This window comes from Dermacentor variabilis, chromosome 10, assembly GCF_050947875.1.
Source record: "Dermacentor variabilis isolate Ectoservices chromosome 10, ASM5094787v1, whole genome shotgun sequence".
Taxonomy (NCBI): Eukaryota; Metazoa; Arthropoda; class Arachnida; order Ixodida; family Ixodidae; genus Dermacentor; species Dermacentor variabilis.
Genome location: NC_134577.1, coordinates 5,364,295 through 5,384,790, shown reverse-complemented (window position 1 = coordinate 5,384,790; position 20,496 = coordinate 5,364,295). Strand labels below are relative to the sequence as shown.

General features: G+C 44.2%; 1 protein-coding gene across 5 annotated transcripts in view; it reads left to right on the top strand.

Annotated features, from left to right (window-relative positions):
- LOC142559761 (GTP-binding protein 2) overlaps window positions 1–20,496 on the top strand; it is a 110,613-nt gene that overhangs the window by 10,615 nt on the left and 79,502 nt on the right. For all 5 annotated transcript variants that reach the window (XM_075671389.1, XM_075671387.1, XM_075671388.1 and 2 more), the window contains exons 3-5: window positions 9,535–9,710; window positions 12,268–12,422; window positions 17,905–18,104. In XM_075671389.1, the coding sequence (XP_075527504.1) occupies window positions 9,535–9,710; window positions 12,268–12,422; window positions 17,905–18,104 (531 nt within the window). The remainder of the gene's footprint in view (window positions 1–9,534; window positions 9,711–12,267; window positions 12,423–17,904; window positions 18,105–20,496) is intronic.

Sequence of the window (20,496 nt, the reverse complement as noted above, 5' to 3'; positions counted from 1 at the left end):
ACAGGATTGAGACAACCAAAAAGTTGTATCAGCCAGAATTGAATTAGCGGAAGTTTACTGTTGTACTGAAACAATCTTGGCAAAGCTACATGGTTGGTAATTGTATAGTTTTCTTATTAGCAGCTTCTAAATAGCACCTAAACATACGACGCACGCATTGAGAGGTTAGTAGATATGATGCACATTCCAGCACGTGCCCTCCAAGATGTTTTAGTGCACCATGGGCACATGCTAGCAGAACCTAATCTTGGAGGTCGTGCCTAGAAGCCACACGTTCTGAGCCATGCGTCACTTGGGGCAATGGCAGTTTTTTAAAGTGAAGCCTTCTTTGCCTCTTCCTTCGACTTTTCCACTGCTGCTGCCTTGCACGCTGCATCGGGGAGTGCTTGAGAGCTCAAGGCAGGGGTGCGGGAGACGAGATAGGCGACATCAGTGATGTTTCCGTAAAGCGGGACCACAATGCTCTTTGACGTGCCTTGGGGGATACCACAATGCCTTCTGAAGCAGCCTGGGGGACACAACAATACCTTCTGGACACCATGATTGGCATGATCCCCCCCCCCCCGCTGCAAAAGCATTGCAGGAGCTGCCGCGCTGACCTCCTTGCTCACGCACAACAGCAATGACAGTCCAGGGAGGAGGAGGTAGGGAGAATGTTAGAGAGGGAGTAGAGAGAGAGAGGTGGCAGGGAATGGGTACAACTGGATCCGCTACCAATGCAGTCAGGAAACAAGTCAAATCAAATGAAAGCAAAATTTTATTTCATCTCTCAACAAAGAGAGAAAAAGGGGTGGCGGGAAAAAGCTGCATCACTGCAGCTTGACTAAGCCCGGCCCCATACGGTACAATTTGACAGTGTGCAGCAGTAACATACGCACATAAAGACATAAGTCTAGGCACTTTACAGAAAATGTGAAGAAAAAAAGAAATAGTAACATAGATGTACAGGCAGTAATTTTTTTTTGTGGCACAAAAAAAGAAAATGAAATGGTATCAGAGAGGTACATACGAAATAATTTCAGAAAGTAAGCTGTGGCAATGCAGCTAAAAAAAATGAAAACAAAAATGAATACACCCAATGCATCAAACTGGATATAAATAGATGACATACGCATATGGACACATACACATATACATACACATAGGTAGGAACGCACATGCGCATGCATACCAATATGTATACCGTAATCAAATACAAGTACAGGAATCACACAGCGGGATTTCGCGAAAGGAAATGAGTGAAAAGGGGACGAGGAGGCATAGTATCCGGGTTTAATCCATTTGTAATTAGGGTGTTTAAAAGATCAGCAATGCGGTAAAGTACAGATTGCTTTCCATAATTAGTACCATAAAAGTATGTTAACCAAATGCTGGCATGTCTCGTGTTTTAGGGAATTTCGCGACGATTCAAGTTAAACAAATGTACATAATCAACATTTCCCCTTCTCAACATTGTTCTGTACATGCATGCTAGACGAAATAAATAAATGAATTCAACCAGCATTATTTTGTATTCGTAAAAATATTTAGACGTGTGTTCTTTGGAGGAAAGATTAGCTACAGCATGAATTGCTTGTTTTTGACATAATTTTAGTTTAACGATGTTTTGTTTTGATGTTGTTGCCGAGACTAGGTGACAATAATTTAGTGTAGAAAGAAAAAGTGAGTTATACACAGTTCGTTTCAGAATGGTAGGCAAGACATGTCGGTGTCTATATAACAGTCCCACTATTCTGTTTAGCTTTCCGCAAAGACATTCTACATGTTTGTTCCAAAGCAGATTTTCTGAAAATATAGCCCCTAGTGTTTTAACCTCATTGAAAATTTTAATTTCTTCACTTTTTAAATACAACCTGTCTTCAAGATTTACGGCCTTATGCTTTGGGCGAAACATGATCGCATGTGTTGTTTTAGCATTAATTATTAAATAGTTTCTATCACACCAGTTTGCGATATCCTGGAGCACAATGTTTGCATAATTGACGAGAGTGTCTGGAATAGAATGAAGTTAAAAATTTGTTTTACAGCCTAAAAAATTCCAAGTCACATGATGCAAATGATGTGCAAGTTAAGCCAGTTAAACTCGTTATAGACATAATTGCACCCATTTTAGTTGAAATTTACAGCTTATGCTTAGACAAGGGCTGCTTTCTGAAGGAAATGCAGATTGCAAAAGTGGTAGCAATCCACGAAGGTGGAACTAAAAATGACCCAAATAATTTTAGGCCGATTTCCATTTTACCTGTTTTTTTGAAAGGCTTAGAAAAATCATACACAAGCAATTGTATGGTTTCTTAGACAAGCACTCGCTCATCTCGACATCACAGTATGGTCTTTTCAAAGGCAAATCGACGTAATTGGCTTTACTAACACAAAAATAATTTATAACTACAGTGCTTGATGCGAAAGAACTGGCTTTGAGTAAATATTTAGATTTCACGAAAGCCATTCGATACTGTACATCATATCACACTTTTAGCTAAGCTTGAACAACACGAAGTACGTGGCCACGCAAACAAGTTTTTGTCTTCGTGTCTGCAACATCGGTCTCGGTACGTTTGCCATAATCATTCAAACTCAAAAATAAAACCTATCCCACATGGTGTGCCAGGAGGGAGCATTCTCAGACCACATCTTTTCGTTGTTTACATTAGTAATCTTTCTTTGAACGCTGAAAATATCAAATGGAGAGGATATGCAGACGACACCACAATTTTTTTCGGGGGCACTAATGGGAAGAAACGCCACACTACCAGACAATTGTGCAGTTTTATGAATCGAGGGTATGCTTGTTCTGTTACAACTTGTAGGCTCTCCTACAGCTATGAAATCATTCAAAACATTTGAAAGATCTGCTGTTCAGACAGCGCGGTTGTTCACAAGCATGCTGTCAACATTAGAAACATTGGTCTGTTTTATAAGACTGTTTAGTCGCTTCCAGAACAGAGCAGAGTTGCTCACCACATCGTTAAAATAGGCTTGGTAATACTCTTTTTTTTTTGCAGCATATAGTTTAGCATTGAGCTTACTTCTAAACACCTTGAAAGCCTTAAGTTGGTCTATATCTCTAGTTTTCACAAATTCCCAGTACATGTGGTTTTTCAAATTTATCTGCTTGGGGAGGGAAGTGCTTATCCTAGGTCTTTGAGACTTCTTACATTTTCTGATAACGATATCTGGAAAATGTTTTTTATATATAGCTTTAAAATCCGTAATGAACGCTTCGTACGTGCTATCTGCGTCGGTACACGATGGAACGTGACTGCAATCATGAATCCGAACTTCCATTTGAAAGGCATGAAGGGAACAATCTGTAATATCCTGCGTATGCACAGGACTGCTACGTTCACACTTTACTTCATTTCCATCAGAAATAAAAGCAAAGACAGGAAGATGGTCACTAATATCACACGTAAGTGTTCCACTTGACACAATTTCACAGTCTGCATTTGTGATAAAGTGATAAAGTAGACTCGATGTTCTATCAGTCATGCGGGTTGGTTATTTATAACATTTTTAAGTCCACTAGATATGAGAATTGACTGAATATCACTACTTATGCTGGAAAAAGATAGCAAATCTATGTTCAGGTTACCGCTGAGAAACAGTACATATTTGTTTCGGGACACAAATTCTAACATTTCCTAGGAGAAAATAAAGAAAAACTTGACACCAAGCATTAGGAGGCCGGTAGACCACCGATATAATCCTGGAGCCATTTTGCACAGTTAATATTTCAAAATTATCATTTGAGACAGAGAATTCCTTCAGAATTTGCCCTTCGTGAGCGCAACTAACCAACTGCAACACGCCACCGCCCCGGCGTTGCGGACGGTTTAGCACGAATGTTTGATGACCAGTACGCGTAAACGGAACGTTTTGTCGCGCGTACCAAGTTTCCGAGACCATTATGGCATCAAAGTGAACACCAGTAGAATCAATGAGCAAATCTATATCATCGTGCTTATTTTCCAATGATCGCGCATTAATATGAAGGAAGGTTGGAGAGTTCTTGTTTTGCAGTGTGTTTAGGCTTTTTGGCGCAACAGCCATCTTGGCGCAACAGCCATCTTGGCACAACAACAAAATAAGACATAAGCTTGGGATTGAAAGAGATTGCTCTGAAAGGCTTATCACGGCTGTTCCGCATTGTTTGTCATGAGCTGCACGTCCTCGGGGCTGATGAACCGAAGCACAGGGGAGCCATCTTCTCGAGGTGCGAAGACTTTCCCATCCTTAGTCCATACATGCTTCCACCCCACCTGCCTCTTTTTTGCTGTTGCAGCGCTAAGTATCTGCTTGCTTTTTCGGGTGAGATGCTCGTTGATGTACATGGCACTCGATTTCCTGTGCCCCAGCACAGCAGTCGTGATCTGCATTTTCTTTGCTTTCGTAAGGACTGCATTACACTTTCCTCGCCTCATAAACCACATGACAATGTTTTTTTCATTTTCATTTATGGTTGGTACTTTATGACATACATCAATGTCACTTTCGGTCACAGGCTGTCCGATAAACTCGGCCAACTTCGTGATGGCTTCAAGTGGCTCATAGTCTGCAGGAGCGCCCTTAATTTCAATGTTGTTTGTTTGAGAATAGCGTTCGAGGTCTTTGATTCGGTGGGTTAGCCTGCGGTTTTCCTCCTGCAGAGCTTGGTTGCTAGTCTTGAGTGACTTAATTTTTTTTCATAAGTTCTTTGACCTCCTTGTGACATTCAGCCACTGTATCGCAGGTATCGATACAGTACTGAGCACTTTTCTGAAGCGCCTGAATTCCCGTTGCCCAAAAATTTTTAGGTTCTCGTCCATGTTAAGTAACACACACACACACACACACACACACACACACACACACACACACACACACACACACACACACACACACACACACACACACACACACACACACACACACACACACACATGCACACACACATGCGTGCGCGTACGCACGCACACACATGCACGCACACCCACACACACACTTGGTAGATTGGCAGTGCAGTCTTGTCCAGTGGGGAAAGCAAACTTTCGATGTAGCCTCCAGCCACCGTATAGTCAAGCTACAAAAAGCAGGAAAGTCAATGCACATGACCATGTTGCACCACTGCCGAACTAAACGTCTCTGGCAGTAGCAGGGTCCTTTTATAGTTGATCCAGGTGGGGCTGATGTTGGCGCATGCTCGGTAGCAGGTCCAGGCTGATATCAGTGGGCGACGTCAATTTCTTTCTTGGTAGATTAGGATCTGCCCCTTGGCAGTGCAGTCTTGTCCAAACGAGAAAACAAACTTTCGATGCAGCTACCAGCCACCTTATAGCTAGGCTGCAAAAAGCGGGAAAGTCAATGCGCGTGACCGTGTCACACCACTGCCGAACTGTGATTAACCTTACCCCTCTGTACTCATGGCAGTTCACCTAACGTGGCACGGGAGAAAAAAAATGCATCGTCAGAAAGCATTGCTCATTTGGGCTCTCTAAGTAACGGAATGAATGAATGAATGATACGATTCTCTGTGTTCTGTGTACTATGTGGACAGACATGTTGGGCAGGCAAGGTAACATTTAACATCACATAGTTACCTTTACTGTCTATATGGCAAGAACTGTGAAATTTAATTTAAAGAAATCGAAGAGATCAAGTCCGACACCTGCACTGAGAATGTGTCTCCGTCGCTGTCGACATCCGGCTTACTTAATCATCTACAAAAGCGGCAAGCCCACGAAACAGCCAACTGCTTGCACGTGGCATTACCCCACTTCCAGAAAGCATCTCCTCGATGCTCCAAATGCAAAAAAGATAAATAAACATACAAAGCACACACGTTCTAACACTGATAAAGTTTATGAAGAGGAAAGGGTAAGCAGGAAGGACGCGAGTAGAAATGAGAATGGTCTTGTCAACATCAGTGGTGCGGTTTCATCCTGGAAACATGGACAATGTCCTTCTGATGCACACGACAGAATCGCCGAGTGGTGTCTTCAGGGAGAACTTCATAGTTGACCTCGCTGAGGTGGCGCAGTACTCTGTAGGAAGCGAAGTAGCGGCATGGTAACATTTCCGACCTACCACATTGGCGAATGGGGGTCCATACCCAAGCTTGATCACAGGGTTGGTAGATAACCTCGCGATGGCGAGTGTTATACCTCTTAGAATCTACATATTGTTGACTCTGAATTCGCTCGCATGCAAGCTTGCAAGCTGCATCTGCGAGCCAGGTAAATTCATCCATGTCAATGGTGATGATGTATTGGGCAGGTAGGAGTATGGCGTCTAGCACGATGTTTGCCTCACGGCCATGGAGGAACCAGAAAAGATTGAACCCAGTAGTTTCTTGAACAGCAGTGTTGGATGCGAATGTAACGTAATGCAAAACATTGTCCCAGTCCCTGTGGTTGCTGTTGACATACATAAAAAGCCTGTCAGCGATTGTCTTGTTTAACCTCTCTGTAAGATCGTTGGTCTGAGGATGGTATGCAGTGGCTCGGCAACGAGCTGCTTCATTAAGCATCATGACGTCTTGCATCATCTATGCTGTGAAAGCTGTACCACAATCTGTTGTGACTACTGCTGGTGCACCATGCTGGAGGAAGATGTTGTCAATGAAAAAGTCCGCGACATCACCGGCTGTGGCTCGCTGAAGGGCTCCAGTTTCGCAGTATCGCGTCAAATAATCAGTCGCAACCATGACCTAGCGGTTGCCAGCAATAGACTTGAGGGAAGGGCCCCAGCAAGTCCATACTGATTTGTAGAAGGGGTGGTGTTAGCGGTGTAACAGGATTCAGGAAACTGGCTGGGCGCTGAAGTGGAACCTTTCGGCACTGGCAGTCGCGGCGTGTTCTCATGTAATGCTTGGCTTCCTGGGCAAGCTTAGGCCAGTAGCAGTGATAACAAATTCTGGCCAAGGTGTGCATGAATCCCAAATAGCTCGAAGAGGGCTCATTGTGGCAAGTGGACAGAATATCTGCACGCGGCACGGGTGGAACGACAAGGAGATGTCCAGTCACCAATGGGTGGAAATTCTTTTTGTACAAGACATTGCCACGGACACAGAACCAGGATGGTGAATGCGCGGATGTCCGTGGAGGATACGAATTGCAGCCTTCAAAATAGTTCATAAGTTGCCAGAGTTCTAAATCTTCCCGGTGTTGCTGAGCCAAGTCAGATATATTGACAGTGCAAAGGAAATGACTGTCATCATCCGTATCACTTGACACCTTTGCAAATGGAGCACGTGAAAGACAGTCAGCGTCAGCGTGCCTCTAGCCAGACTTATAGATGATTGTTACATAAGATTTTAGAAGACGAAGTCTCTTCCTGGTGAGATGCCCTGAAGGATCTTTGAGATTAGCTAGCCAACCAAAAGCTCTTGCTTTTTGTTGGCTGATTGCGCACACACTCATCGCCCAGACGACAGCTAGGCATTCTTTTTCAGGGGTAGAGTAGTTAGTTTCTGCAGAAGTTAAAGTGCGGCTAGCATAAGCAAAAGCACATTCAACACCATCTTGCCACTGCACAAGGACTGCACCAAGGCCAATGTTGCTAGCATCAGTGTTAAGTTCAGTGTTGGCATCTTCATCTAAGTGTCCAAGGGCAGTGTCTGGAGGCTTTACTGAAGCTGGGAGAAGGTGTCTCTCTGCTCTGGACCCTAAACAAACAGGATATCCTCCTTTGTTGAATGAGTCAGGGTTTCTGCGAGTTTCGAAAAGTTATCCACAAAACGTCTGCAGTATGCGCAGAAGCTCAAGAAGCAGTGCACGTTACATTTGTTGGCAGGTGGTGGAAATGCGGCAACAGCCATATTCTTTTCGGGGTCTGGTCAAACACCATCATGACTGACAACATGATCGAGGAGCTTCATCTCCCTATAATCAAAGTGACATTTCTCAGGTTTTAATGATAGGCCTGCAAAGCCAATTGCAAGGAACAACGAATGAAGTTGCTGCAAGTGTTCGTAAGTAAAAAAAAAAACAATGATGCATCTGAATAGACGAGACATGATTCCCACTTAAGACATGACAGCATGGTGTCCATCATCCTTTGCAAGGTCATGGGAGCTGAGCATAATCTGAAGGGCCGCACCTTAGATTCACACAGGCTGTCAGGAGTTCCGAATGCAATCATGTTCGCAGTCATGTTCATCAAGTTCGATCTGCCAGTATCCACTTTGCAAATCTATTGACGAGAAGTATCGGGCATGTCGAAGGTGGTCTAGAGAGCCATCCATCTAAGTGGGGAGAGGGTAGACATCTTTTTTTCGTCAACTTGTTTAGTTTGTGGTAATCCACACAAAATCAAAGAGTGCGGTTCTTCTTTTTCATAAGTACAATGGGGGACGCCCACAGGCTGGTTGAGGGTTGGATTACATTGTTGTCGAGCATTTGCTTCACTTGATAAGAAATCACCTACTGTTTCTTTGTGTTATATCATGACTGTCGTATGCCATCAACATCACCACAAAATACTATCAATGAATGCGAACAGCACAGAAAGCTTCACCTGCATTGATTCCTGCAGTGCATGGGATTTGCATATTTAGTTTTTTCATTCTGCTTTAAGGACATCTACTTTTGCAAGCCTTTCATGAAGCCCGTATATCAGATAAGTTTTTTCTTGGAGGCTGCTGTATATCTACACTAACCTTTCTATATGGCCCTAAATTTTGTTGCAGTTGGCTTTTAACCGGACTTTGATGGAAGCAAAAAGCTACTAGTGTATTAATGAGAATAGGAACAATCCAAGAAAGTGTTTTTTTTTGGGGGGTTTAGGAAAAGTTGATTAATTGAGAAACTAGAGCATTGTGACAACAAAAATGGAGAAAGAGGACACATTTTTGTGTCTGTTGTACTGCTCTAGCTCACCTTGCTAATGATATAGCCCAATTATCCATACTGAAAAGCATTTTATTAGAACAAACAGGTAGTGCCAAATGATACTGACAAGGCAGACGGTAGTGCCCGGCTATGAGCAGCCCCTCATTGAACACCGCTGGCCTCCATCACTGGAGCCAAGTTTACTGAGATTGTTTTTCAGTGCGAGGCAATGTGGTGACTGAGAGTTGCCATGTCTTGATGACTCGTGCTCCTGTAATCTTATGTTTACACAGTCTGTCCGATATAGGCAGAGAATTGCCTGTGATCTGCGCTTGACGACAGTCTAGTGTCCTTTGGCCTTATGCTCTTTAGAGGCCGTAACCCTAAAGGCTGTAGCTCTTTAAGAGAAGAATGGTCTTGATAAATTGGCCTCTAGGATTAGTAAGGCTTACAGTTGGACATGCTTTTCACAGTAAAAACATATAAAGAAGGAATGCCGTTTCAAACTATTGTTTCTGAAAAAGGCTCATGGCAGCTGCTGGTGTGCCAGTATCTTCATAAGTGCTTAAGCAACTTAAAGATTTTGGATCTGTTCTTGTTTTTTAACTCGGAAGAAGTGAATATTTTAAGAGCCTGTGAACTTGGCAGATACAGTGCTTTTAGTGCGCACATTGAAGTTATTAGAATGATGTGTCACCTTCTGAGCATACATGCATGTATGCAGGCCAGGGCGAAGCCATCTATGAAATTGGCGTGGAGGATGGAGGCCTGCTGGTAGGACTGAGTGCGACTGACATGGCAGCCTCCTTGGCCACTCTGGGGTGCATGGCCACCAAACTGGGTGCCTCGCTGACTGTGCTGCGTGAGCGCTCCATAGGAAATGCCCGCAAGGCAGCTGAGGTACGCTGTTGCACGCTTAGGATAATACGGGCTAATTACTGGTGTGACAATTATGCGATCTTTATTGCATACTTCAGATTGGATGTTTAGACAGGAAAGTAACAGAAATAGGTGCTTGAAACATCTCTTTTTTAGGTAAGACGCTGGCAAAAGTCACATGCACATGCATGAGGTTGTGTAGGTTGTGTACTTTTTCTCCACTCAGTATAACAAAACATCTTCGAGGTAATGTAGTTTCCCCACTGACACGCCTGATGTTATGGACCAGACACACCGAAATACTTTCTTGGTGTTATTGCACCTTTGCATACAAAGAAAAACGAAGGATGAGCTTAAATTGGTCGATATACTGTCTCCATAGATCATAAAAGCTAATTCCCGCATCACTATATGGGCTAGTGTATGTATTGTTGCTGTGCGTGCAAGCATTAAGGGCTTCTTGTGAGCACTGCATGCACCACACAAACAAGCCAGCTTCATAGCCTCTGCACTGCTGCAGGGAATTACGAAGTATGGCGAGTCCAAGTGGTGACAGAGGTTTCCTGACTATTGGTGATGCCGATTTGTTGACAGGCGGGCTTCCTGCATTTATTGACTCTGCATATGCATTCTAAACTGTGCGTGTACTTGAAGGTACACCTGACACGCTGCGCACAACCCTTGTCAATGTGCTTCGAAGTGTCTGATTTGGAGGTGTGTGCTCACCAGTGGTGGTAGCTTGCCATAAGGTGGGGCATGCTTATGGCAAATCATTCTCACCATGCGGCTGGTATTGTGTGCATAGCCATACTTCAAAAGGTCAGCTAATGTACCACAAACAGCTGTCAGCTGTACAATACAGTCAACGCTTGTTACAACAGACCATAATGCAGTGAAAAAGGTCCTTCATATCTGAAGTCCATTCTATCCAAAATTATGGCCACATTATGTTGTGTAATGACAGAACACTGCATATACCACTTTTCAAACCGAAAGCAATTGCAAAACAAATAAAAACGCAATTATTATAACAAATAAATAGGTTTACGTGGTAATCGTACAATCACGCAGCATGGTGCTTTGCTGTCCGCAGTTTTCTCGATGCATAGTTGCTCACAAATGGCAGTTTCCCCCCACTAGAGCATATATACACTTGCACAATGGCAGGGAGCTGGTGGGCCAGCTCCTTGCCCTGTCAGCCATTTGGTTTAAGCAAATTCCCATCGCTGGGGATACTTACTGCTGCTTTTCACAGAAAACAGTGGTCACTAGCATAAACTGTCTTAATTTTACCTTTTGTGACGAGTGATGACCACTGTCTAACCTGTAGCACGAATGAGAGTTGCAGTATGAGCCAAGTTAAATTTGGAGCCCATGTCTGGCCACTGTGGCACAGCATCTGAGACAGCTCGACAAGGTGCGTCTCTTCCTCTAACCTGGCTGTCAGCGCAGCATAGCACAGATGCGTGCTGAGGTGGCTGGTGGCTTTATGTGCACTGTCTTCCCACACACCTAGTACTGCAGGTCGCATAATAATCTCAAGCTTTGAACGTGCATTGAAGTGAGAGGCAGACTAAGTGTTTGCTCCCATATGCCTGAGCTCTTCATCACATCAGCGTTGTGGCAGCAATTGTTTGGAGTCATCGACTGAAATAACGTTTATGTTTACCTGTGCATGCGTGACACCGTGCTTGTTAATTTAATTGGTAAGTGAAAGTTTACTGCAATTTATATGGCCAATAAAACTTCGAACCTGTGTGTGGTTGTCTAATACTTTGCTGTCATTTTCATTGCTTCATTTTTCAGGCAAAACTGCATTTTTTTACTCATCGAACCAATACTAGAAACAATGCATAACGGCTGCCAAAATTTTAGATGCCATACCGGATGTTGTTTGATTTCTCAGACCTGTGACACATGTGCACAACGTTGCAAATTTACAACAAACATGGTTGGAAGAGGAGGGAGAAGGGATGCTTCCCATTTCTATAATCTGCTCAACACAGCAAGCTGATGCTGTCTTACTACTTACAACCCGGTGATAGTGTAGTTGTCAAGAACATAAACACGCTGCCTCTGAGATGGAAAATCGGCCATGGTGCAAAAGCGTTTCCAAAAAGGGGCAGTATTGTCAGGTCATTCCCTGTCGAACAGCCTGCACATCAGACGTCCTATACAGCGGCTATAGCTCCTAGAAGCACACACGCGCTAGGCAGCCGCTACAGTCTGTTGACAACTGTAGAGAAAGAAGAGGCCAATGCTGAGTATGAGGGCTCGTGCCCGCGCCGTCTTAGTCACAGCTGTTCCAGCAATAAACCGCACTCAATGGATGTCAGTCTCTGTCTTCAACCTCTGTAACCGGTGCAAAAATCAAAAGAACACTGCTGCCAGTCTACATTATGTTGGACGAAAAGATGTGTCTTTCATTCAGTGAGTGTCTGCCCAACTCTGCTGCTGTCATAAAGTCAAGTCGTCTTAAAATGCATTTGTCTTGTGCCATGATGCCTCCCTTGTTAGGGCTGCATGCATCATCGCACTGTATGCCTTTTGCAGACACTTTCTGGTGATTTTGGTACAGGTGCTGGTGCGCAAGGTGCCCGAAGACCAGCAGAGCATTGAGATCCGGGTGGCCGTGCTGGGCAGTGTAGATGTTGGCAAGAGCACTGTTCTGGGTGTACTCACACAGGGTGAGCTGGACAATGGCCATGGTAGTGCAAGGCTCAACCTTTTTCGGTGAGTGAACTCATTTGCTTCACTTGGATACATTATAAGTCACTGTGGCAGCCAAATACCATATATACTCCAATGTAATGCGGCTGCGATTGTAATGCAAAGGTAGACTTCCAGTCACAAGAAATAAAAAAGTAATAAAACTTCGGATGTAACACGAGATGAATGGAAAAAGAAATGGTAAAATTTGGAAACAAGTTCTCTTCACTCACCATTGTTGTCTGAGGAGAAGGCAGATCTTTCCTTAGGTGGTGTTCTCTTGTGATCACTTTCGGAGATAGTTTCGCTTTCTTAAAATTTAGTGAGACTTCATGTGACTAAAGTAGGATGGCGCAAATCGAGCATGACTGGCTCGAGAAAATCACCAGTGAAACACCAGCTTGTGTTGACCCACTATGTTGACAGTCTGACTCGCCGCTGGCGACGGTAAGATTTTTTGTGTTTTCGGCAAGTTATCGGTTGATTTACACCGTGAAAAGTGCAACGAAGCTGGGGGCAGTGCTTTATTGCGATGCAGGCCAATTATAGCAAGCAGCGAGCAAATTTCTTGACCGGCTTCCCCAAGGTCATCTTCTTGATTTCTTAACATAGCTCCTCGCGTCGAACATGGCACTTCTACTCAGAGGGACACTTCTGTGCTTTTTGGCGCGTTTTAGTGCCAGAAGTGCTCTTTAGAGCGGTAAAACTTTGCTTATCGAGCGCACCTCATTGAGTGCTAGGGTGCAAGTCTGCCTGAGGTCTTTTGGCCACTTTTCGGCATCCAAGAGACCGTGATTTTCTGGAATCGCAAAGCGTCAGGAAAACTTAATTTTTGTGTAGATTCTATCACGGGGGGCATTAGCGATGTGATTGCGACCGAGATTAACAGTTCGGGCGGGCTGCACCATGGAATTTGACAGCTTCCGTTCACTACGTAATAAACAGCTGGGAGCACTCGGTACTTCGCTTGGTACCCGTTACTAGGCGGTAATTGGTTGTGGGTTTGGTACTTTTGTGGCCTGTTCTGTGCCTGCATGAGACTAATTCATCGGTGGCATTAATTTGACACTGCATGCGCAAAAGGGTCGCCGCTGCTCGAAGGCAGCGATGCCTCCGCTCGCCATTTCACTCTAAGTGGGTCAACATCTTTGTGCATTTCGAGTAATGTGGCTTAAAATGCACGCATTTGAGTCGGGACCAGAAGAAATTTCGAATAAAGCAATATTTCGAGTAAAGCAATATCATTATAACAAGGAATTACTGTACATATTTGTATTAAAATGGTCAATTTTGCCATTATCCAAATGTAACACGAGACTTGAATTCAAGCACTGAAAATCATGAAAAGAACTCGTATTTGATTGAGTAAATATGGTAAGTCTCCATAATATTCCTTGGCCGAGTCTACTGTGCAACTAGGAACCAATATCTCAGTCGTATAGAGCAAAGACAGACAGTAGTGAGCAGTTTATTTGTGATTAGTACACAATTCAAATGGCGTCATAAGTGATGTTCTTGAGGCACTCTGTGTACAGCGTTCCGACCGGCTAGTCCACTCTCTATAAATGAGATATGGCGCTTTCACTGGGCCTAGCCATTTCTTGCCTCAAGACCTACCACGTTGCCTCCATAGTGGTTTGATTAGCAATCATGGCAGGCATGTTCTGTTAGGTGTAGAATGCAAAAACACTCCTGTATTTAGATTTAAAGTGAATGTTAAAGAACACCAGATGACTAAAATTAATCCAGAGTTCCACACTGCAGCATCCCTTGTCAGTCATAACCCACTGTGCAGTTTGAGGGCGATTAACTCCACTATTTTCTTTGTTCTTAATTTTTTTAATGAGCTGTAGGCTTACATGCTTTAGTAAGACCGCTTCCTGATAAGTAATTTTTGTGTGTTCAGCTTTCAGTCATTTGGGTTGAGAGTGGAGAAGCTTAGAAAAAACATGCATTAGCTGTAATTACTTAATAAAGGGAAAATGAGACATCCACCCAATCGTAGCAATTGCTACAAAAGAAACCCATACGGGTTCCTCGAAAGAAAAGCGTCGCAGTTGAAGAAAAATTCGTCCTGGTTCAGAACTCAAACCCGGGATTATTGCCTTTCCGGGGCAGCTGCTCTACCATCTGAGCTAATAGGGCGGCTAGCAGATGGCTGGGCGAAGTCGAATTTATTGACAACTCGAAGCAAAGACAAGTGTTTCACATAATAGTTCTGCAGAAACCCGCATGGTGGAGGGAAGTCATTAATAAAGGGAAAATAAGACGTCCACCCAGTCGTAGCAGTTGCTACAAAGAAAAGCCGTACGGTTTCCTGGAAAGTGGCTGCCTCGGAAAGGCAGCCACATCCGGTCTGAGTCTCGGAACGGGATGAATTTTTCTTCAACTGTGAGGCTTTTCTTTCGAGGAACCCGTATGGGTTTCCTTTGTAGCAATTGCTATGATTGGGTGGATCTCATTTTACCTTTATTAATTACTTCCCTCCACCTTGCGGGTTTCCGCAGAACTATTACATCAAACACTTGTCTTTGCTTCGAGTTGTTGATAAATTAGACTTCGCCCAGCCATCTGCTAGCCACCCGGTTAGCTCAGATGGTAGAGCGCCTGCCCCGGAAAGGCGGTGGTCCCGGGTTCGAGTCCCGGACTGGGACAAATTTTTCTTCAACTGTGAGGCTTTTCTTTCAAGGGACCCGTATGGGTTTCCTTTGTAGCAATTGCTATGATTGGGTGGATGTCTGATTTTCCCTTTATTAATTACAGTTGAACCCAGCTATATCGAACTCGCAAGAAAATGCCTATCAGTTCGATATGGAGGATAATTCGATATAAGCCTGCTAAATAATTGGATGTCATAAAAGAACATATTATTTACAAAATCACTTTGTTCATGAAGCTAGCTTAGTTTTGCATGAAATAGTTGTGCATTTTCTTCTGCTTGGGTAATTTTGCTGCCTGCGACGCGCATACTTCTCCACATTGTCTAGAGTCGTAGCAGTTGAGGCCGCAACCTTCCGCATTTGCACAGAAGCACCAGACTAGTGCGAGTGCACCAATCACTTCGGAGGATGTGGGCAAAGGACCGTTGTAGCTTTCCTCATTGTGCCCCCTTTCACTTGTACTTGGTACAATATTGGCAATGTAGTCTTCGTTTTCGGGCTCTCCCGTGGCCGCGACACCATCATCTGCACTCACGTACTCGTCCACTGTTGATTCATCAACAGCTTCCGGAAATTCTGACAGCTCGCTCAAACTTCGACAACACTGGCAACGGCTTTGTTGCATTCATCAGAATTTAGTCATCACCGAGCACGCAGAAACCGGCACGTCAGAAGCAATTTCGGATGAACCACTTGTACACAGCCGTGCGTATGCGTCAGGCGCCACGGGCACCGGGTCGCAAGTTTGTCCGCTCTAGCCCTAATCTCTCCCTTATTCAAGAACGTCCTGGGAGTGCTCCTCGGAATCTTGCACGCTGCAGAGACATCCGACTTGTCACCACGTTCGACCCGACGTGATTTCGAGCTTCACGACGAAAGGCGAATTCTGCGGCTTCATCACGGCAACAATGCGGGAGAAGGCCCACAAGACGCACGCACAATGAACCAGAAAAGCAGCGAGACAACTTGCACTTTTGCTATCGTGCACGACGAGGGCACAAGAGCCTCTGATTGGCTGTCTGAGCAAGCGCTGCGGGCGGGCCAGGATAATTTTTTGCAGGGGGGTGTCGACGGCTTGCCCGAGGCAGCGCGGTCACAGTAGGGAGAGCGATTGGATGGACCCACGCGGCCAGGTTTCCCCGCCACCACAAGGGAAAGCCAACTTCTGGGGGCACATTTCCGCAGCTTGACGTTCGATATATTGGGAGTTGCTGCTATTTTTGTTCAATGTAAGCATAATTTTTGCTATATATACTCATTGTAACTACCGTGCCCATAAATTGTTCGATACATAGAATAATTCGATGTAAACGGGTTCGATATAGTCGGGTTCAACTGTACTCCACCTTGCGGGTTTCCGCAGAACTATTACGTCAAACAATTGTCTTTGCTTCGAGTTGTCAATAAATTCAACTTCGCCCAGCCATCTGCTTGCCGCCTGGTTAGCTCAAGTGGTAGAGCGGCTGCCCCGGAAAGGCGGTGGTCCCAGGTTCTAGTCCCGGACCAGGACGAATTTTTCTTCAACTGCGAGACTTTTCTTTCGAGGAACCCATATGGGTTTCCTTTGTAGCAATTGCTACGATTGGGTGGATGTCTCATTTTCTCTTTATTAATTACTTCCCTCCACCTTGCCAATTTCAGCAGAACTATTACCTCAAATAGCTGTAATTATGTTTTGCCAACTCTGCATCACTGTAGCCACTGTACTCATAAGTTTTCTTCGTCCTTGTTTCTGCCAGGACTTCGGAATAATACGTCAAACCATCATCTAACTCAAATAAAGGTTTTGCTAACAATATTGTGATTATTTTTGATCACAGGAAATGTTTCAGGAAAAATTTGATGACCAGTCACTCATGCCTGTAAACAATATTTTTGTGCTCTCTGCTAATGTCTGCCCTGAAACCCAACTAAGAGTCACACTCACATATCAGGAATGAATGAACTCATTAGCAAGTATGCCGACGATGGGATGGTTTAATTATGTAAGGATGTTCAAAGCTGAACGTTTCATGTCGAACCACAATGTAAACAAGCGACAAATGATATTACGTCTTTTGTATAAGCTACTACAAAATTTAAAAACATAGATCCTCCAAGCTCAGAACACGACATTAACAAATCTACTGCAGTTGGCACATTCACGAGTGATTAGGTTGAATTAAGAAATGCAATGCCATTGCAGAAAAATATTTTGTTGAACCAAAATCAAGACAACATGTGACTTCAGAGGCATTAACAATAAATGAAGAAAAAACAATGAACAAATGACAGTAATCCTTATTTAATACATTGTATAAAATTGTGCATGACTGCTTCTTAGAACGTAATTTCTATCCCCAAGTTCTAGTACACACACCGTATGGCAGTGCTCACAGCATTTGGACAAGGCGTTAGGAGCATTGGCGCACATAAATGAGACATTTACATATCCTTTGATGTTTTGGCCCAAGGTTTGTTTCCTTCACACACTCATTGATGATTGGCTTGTTGCGCCATGCCAGTCCTATGCTCTGCTGTCGTAAACAGAGGCAGCAAGCATTGGCAATGTGATCAGATATGGTGGCACTCATGGAAGCTCATTGAAAAACATCTTTACACGGCAGCTGCAACTTCAAAGCTGAGGCACAACACTTGTGCACAGTTACCTTTTGGTGGGTTTTGTCGCATTTTGCCAGATGAGCCTGGTGAGCCCATTCCTTCTAAGGTTTATACACGTTATGCATGAAAGATAGGGGGTGCTGCTTTAAAAGATTATATGCCACCCTGGAGAACCTGTGAGTGCAAATGGTGGAAGGCAGCGATGTGGCAGAGGCATCATAGTATGATCTGTTCTGAATATGCAGGCACCTGCACGAGATTCAGACAGGGCACACATCATCAATTAGTCGTGAGATCCTGGGGTTCACAAGCCAGGGGCAGCCAGTCACGTATGGCCGCTGTCGCAGCCCGGAGGAGCTATGCGAGCGCTCGGCCAAGCTCATCACTTTCATCGACTTGGCTGGACACCACAAGTACTTGCGCACCACTGTCTTTGGACTCACAGGTACTGTGAGCTTTGATTGTAGTCTTACCTATATTACTGATTACCATCACATGATTATAGCTGATAAGCTAGCATGACTAGAAGTACAAGATGCGAAAACAGAATGTCATCATGTCACTGTCAGGGCTGGATGTTACAGCAATTGGCTTCCTAAATAAATGGGCAAACATGCTGCGCTGGCTACCACTGTCATGACCCTCGTCATGGCCCTCCCAAAGCCTCTTTCACCGTTTAAGTTGGCCCAACGGGGATGGTTTGCCCAACTTGGTCATAATGGAGCTCCATGGCATGGAGAGCTGTCGAAGCTTGCCGTCATCCTCAACATGTTGCCAGTCAGTCTACATCACCTCGTTGCCATGCGACGAGCTTTGTATTTATTCAAGAAAGCAAGGGAGCAGCAGCTATGATGTCTGGCCCAGCCCATGACACAGTGTTGGTCTGTTCTCATAATTTGTGGCCCGAGCTATGTGAGGTTATCAGTGATTACAATGCTGCATGGTGATAATCAATGATTAAGGTGACGCTACACGATCTCTTTTTGGTAGTCTTGTGCGAATATTCGAATTTTTGAATAGTACTTTAGAATAATACGCTATTCGATATTCGCTTCGAGGGCAGTTGTAATATTCGTGCTTTTCTAAGTGTTGGCAAACTCACGGTCGCAGGTCTGTTTAAGAATAGACATTTGGGCGAGTTGGTACGTTAACATGATTTTGGGTTCTAGCGCGAAGTGAAACACGGACACAGAAAGGAAGCAGACAGGACAAGCGCTAACTCACAACTAAATTTTTATTGAAACGAAGAACATATATAAGGGCGATTGCAAAAACCGTAGCATGAGAACATGACAAAGTTTAACTGATGCTTTTTACTTTGTCATGTTCTCATGCTACGGTTTTTGCAATCGCCCTTATATATGTTCTTCGTTTCAATAAAAATTTTGTTGTGAGTTAGCGCTTGTTCTGTCTGCTTCCTTTCTGTGTCCGTGTTTCACTTCGCGCTAGAACCCAAAATCAAGCAGGTCTGTTTACTGTCCAATAATCGGTAAAGCAGAGTTTTTAAGATAAGGAAACTCACGTATTCGGCAAAATTGTATAAATATTATGGCGAGAGCTTTTAAATATATTATTTATAGTCATTCAATCGACTTTGTTTACCAACTGCCAAAAAGAAAGAAAAAAGAGTGACAATATGCCGATACAACGCCGGCATAGGGCTGCGCCATCTTGACGCGTTTGTTGCCAGCAGTCTTTTCTCACCAGCGCCAAATCTACAGTTAGAATATGAGGTTCTGATAAGGATAACCTTTTATTTTGATCTGACACATGTTTTCGCTTTTAAATAATCGCTTCATCAATTTATCCTTTTTTTGAAATATTGTAGTCATCTACTATAATATTTCAATAGAAAACGATATGCTAAGGCCCAGTGAATGAGCATGACATCGACATTTTCAAAGTTGAAAATGGCGGAAGCCTCGTTGGCCGGTAAAGTAGACAGCAGTGTGAAAAACCCACTTTGGAGGTATTTCTGTAAACTTCCAACTAAAAACAAAGCATGGTGTGAGCAATGCAAAAAGTTACTGAAAACGCCACCAGGGACAACAACCACCTTTGCAAACCACCTGAAGAAGCATCCGAGCTTGTATGCAGCCTACGAAGAAGAATGCGCCACCCGTGAAAGACAAAAGAAGATCGCTGGGCAGTCTACGCCACAGCCGTCAGTTTCACCGCACTTTCGGCTGACATTGAAATCGACTGCACCGAAGACGAGGCAATTAACTGAGAAGATCACGACCTTCATCGCGGGTAGCTTGCACTCCTACTGCGTGGTTGAGGAAAGTGGCTTTGCCGAAATGCTGAGGTGAGCTATTCGCGAGTACAGCGTGCCCTCAAGGACCACATTCTCGAGGTCGGTGATCCCCGCTTTGTACGCCGCAAAAAAGGCTGAAGTTATGAAAGCGCTCCGGTCAATGATTGATGCTGGAGTCGGGTGCTACAGTTTGACCACCGACACCTGGACCTCGCGCGCTTGTCAGAGCTACGTAAGTGTGACGTGCCACATAATGGACAGGAAGTTCATGCTGCACACCTACACTCTAACATGCGGTCAAATGGCTGAAGACTGTACCGTGGAAAACATTTGCCAGTTTCTGCAGAAGGTGATTAGGGATTGGGAGCTTCCAGAAGACTTGCCGACATATATTGTTCTTTATAATGGCAGAAACTTTGTCACTGCCGTGGAGCATTCCCAGTGGCACAGGGTTCAGCGTTTTGCCCACACTCTGCAACTCTGCATCACTGACGCAAAAAAGCAAGCACAACCTTTCTTTCAGCTGTGTGCAAAGGCACGTCCTATTGTTGGTCACTACAAACGTAGCACTCAGGCACGC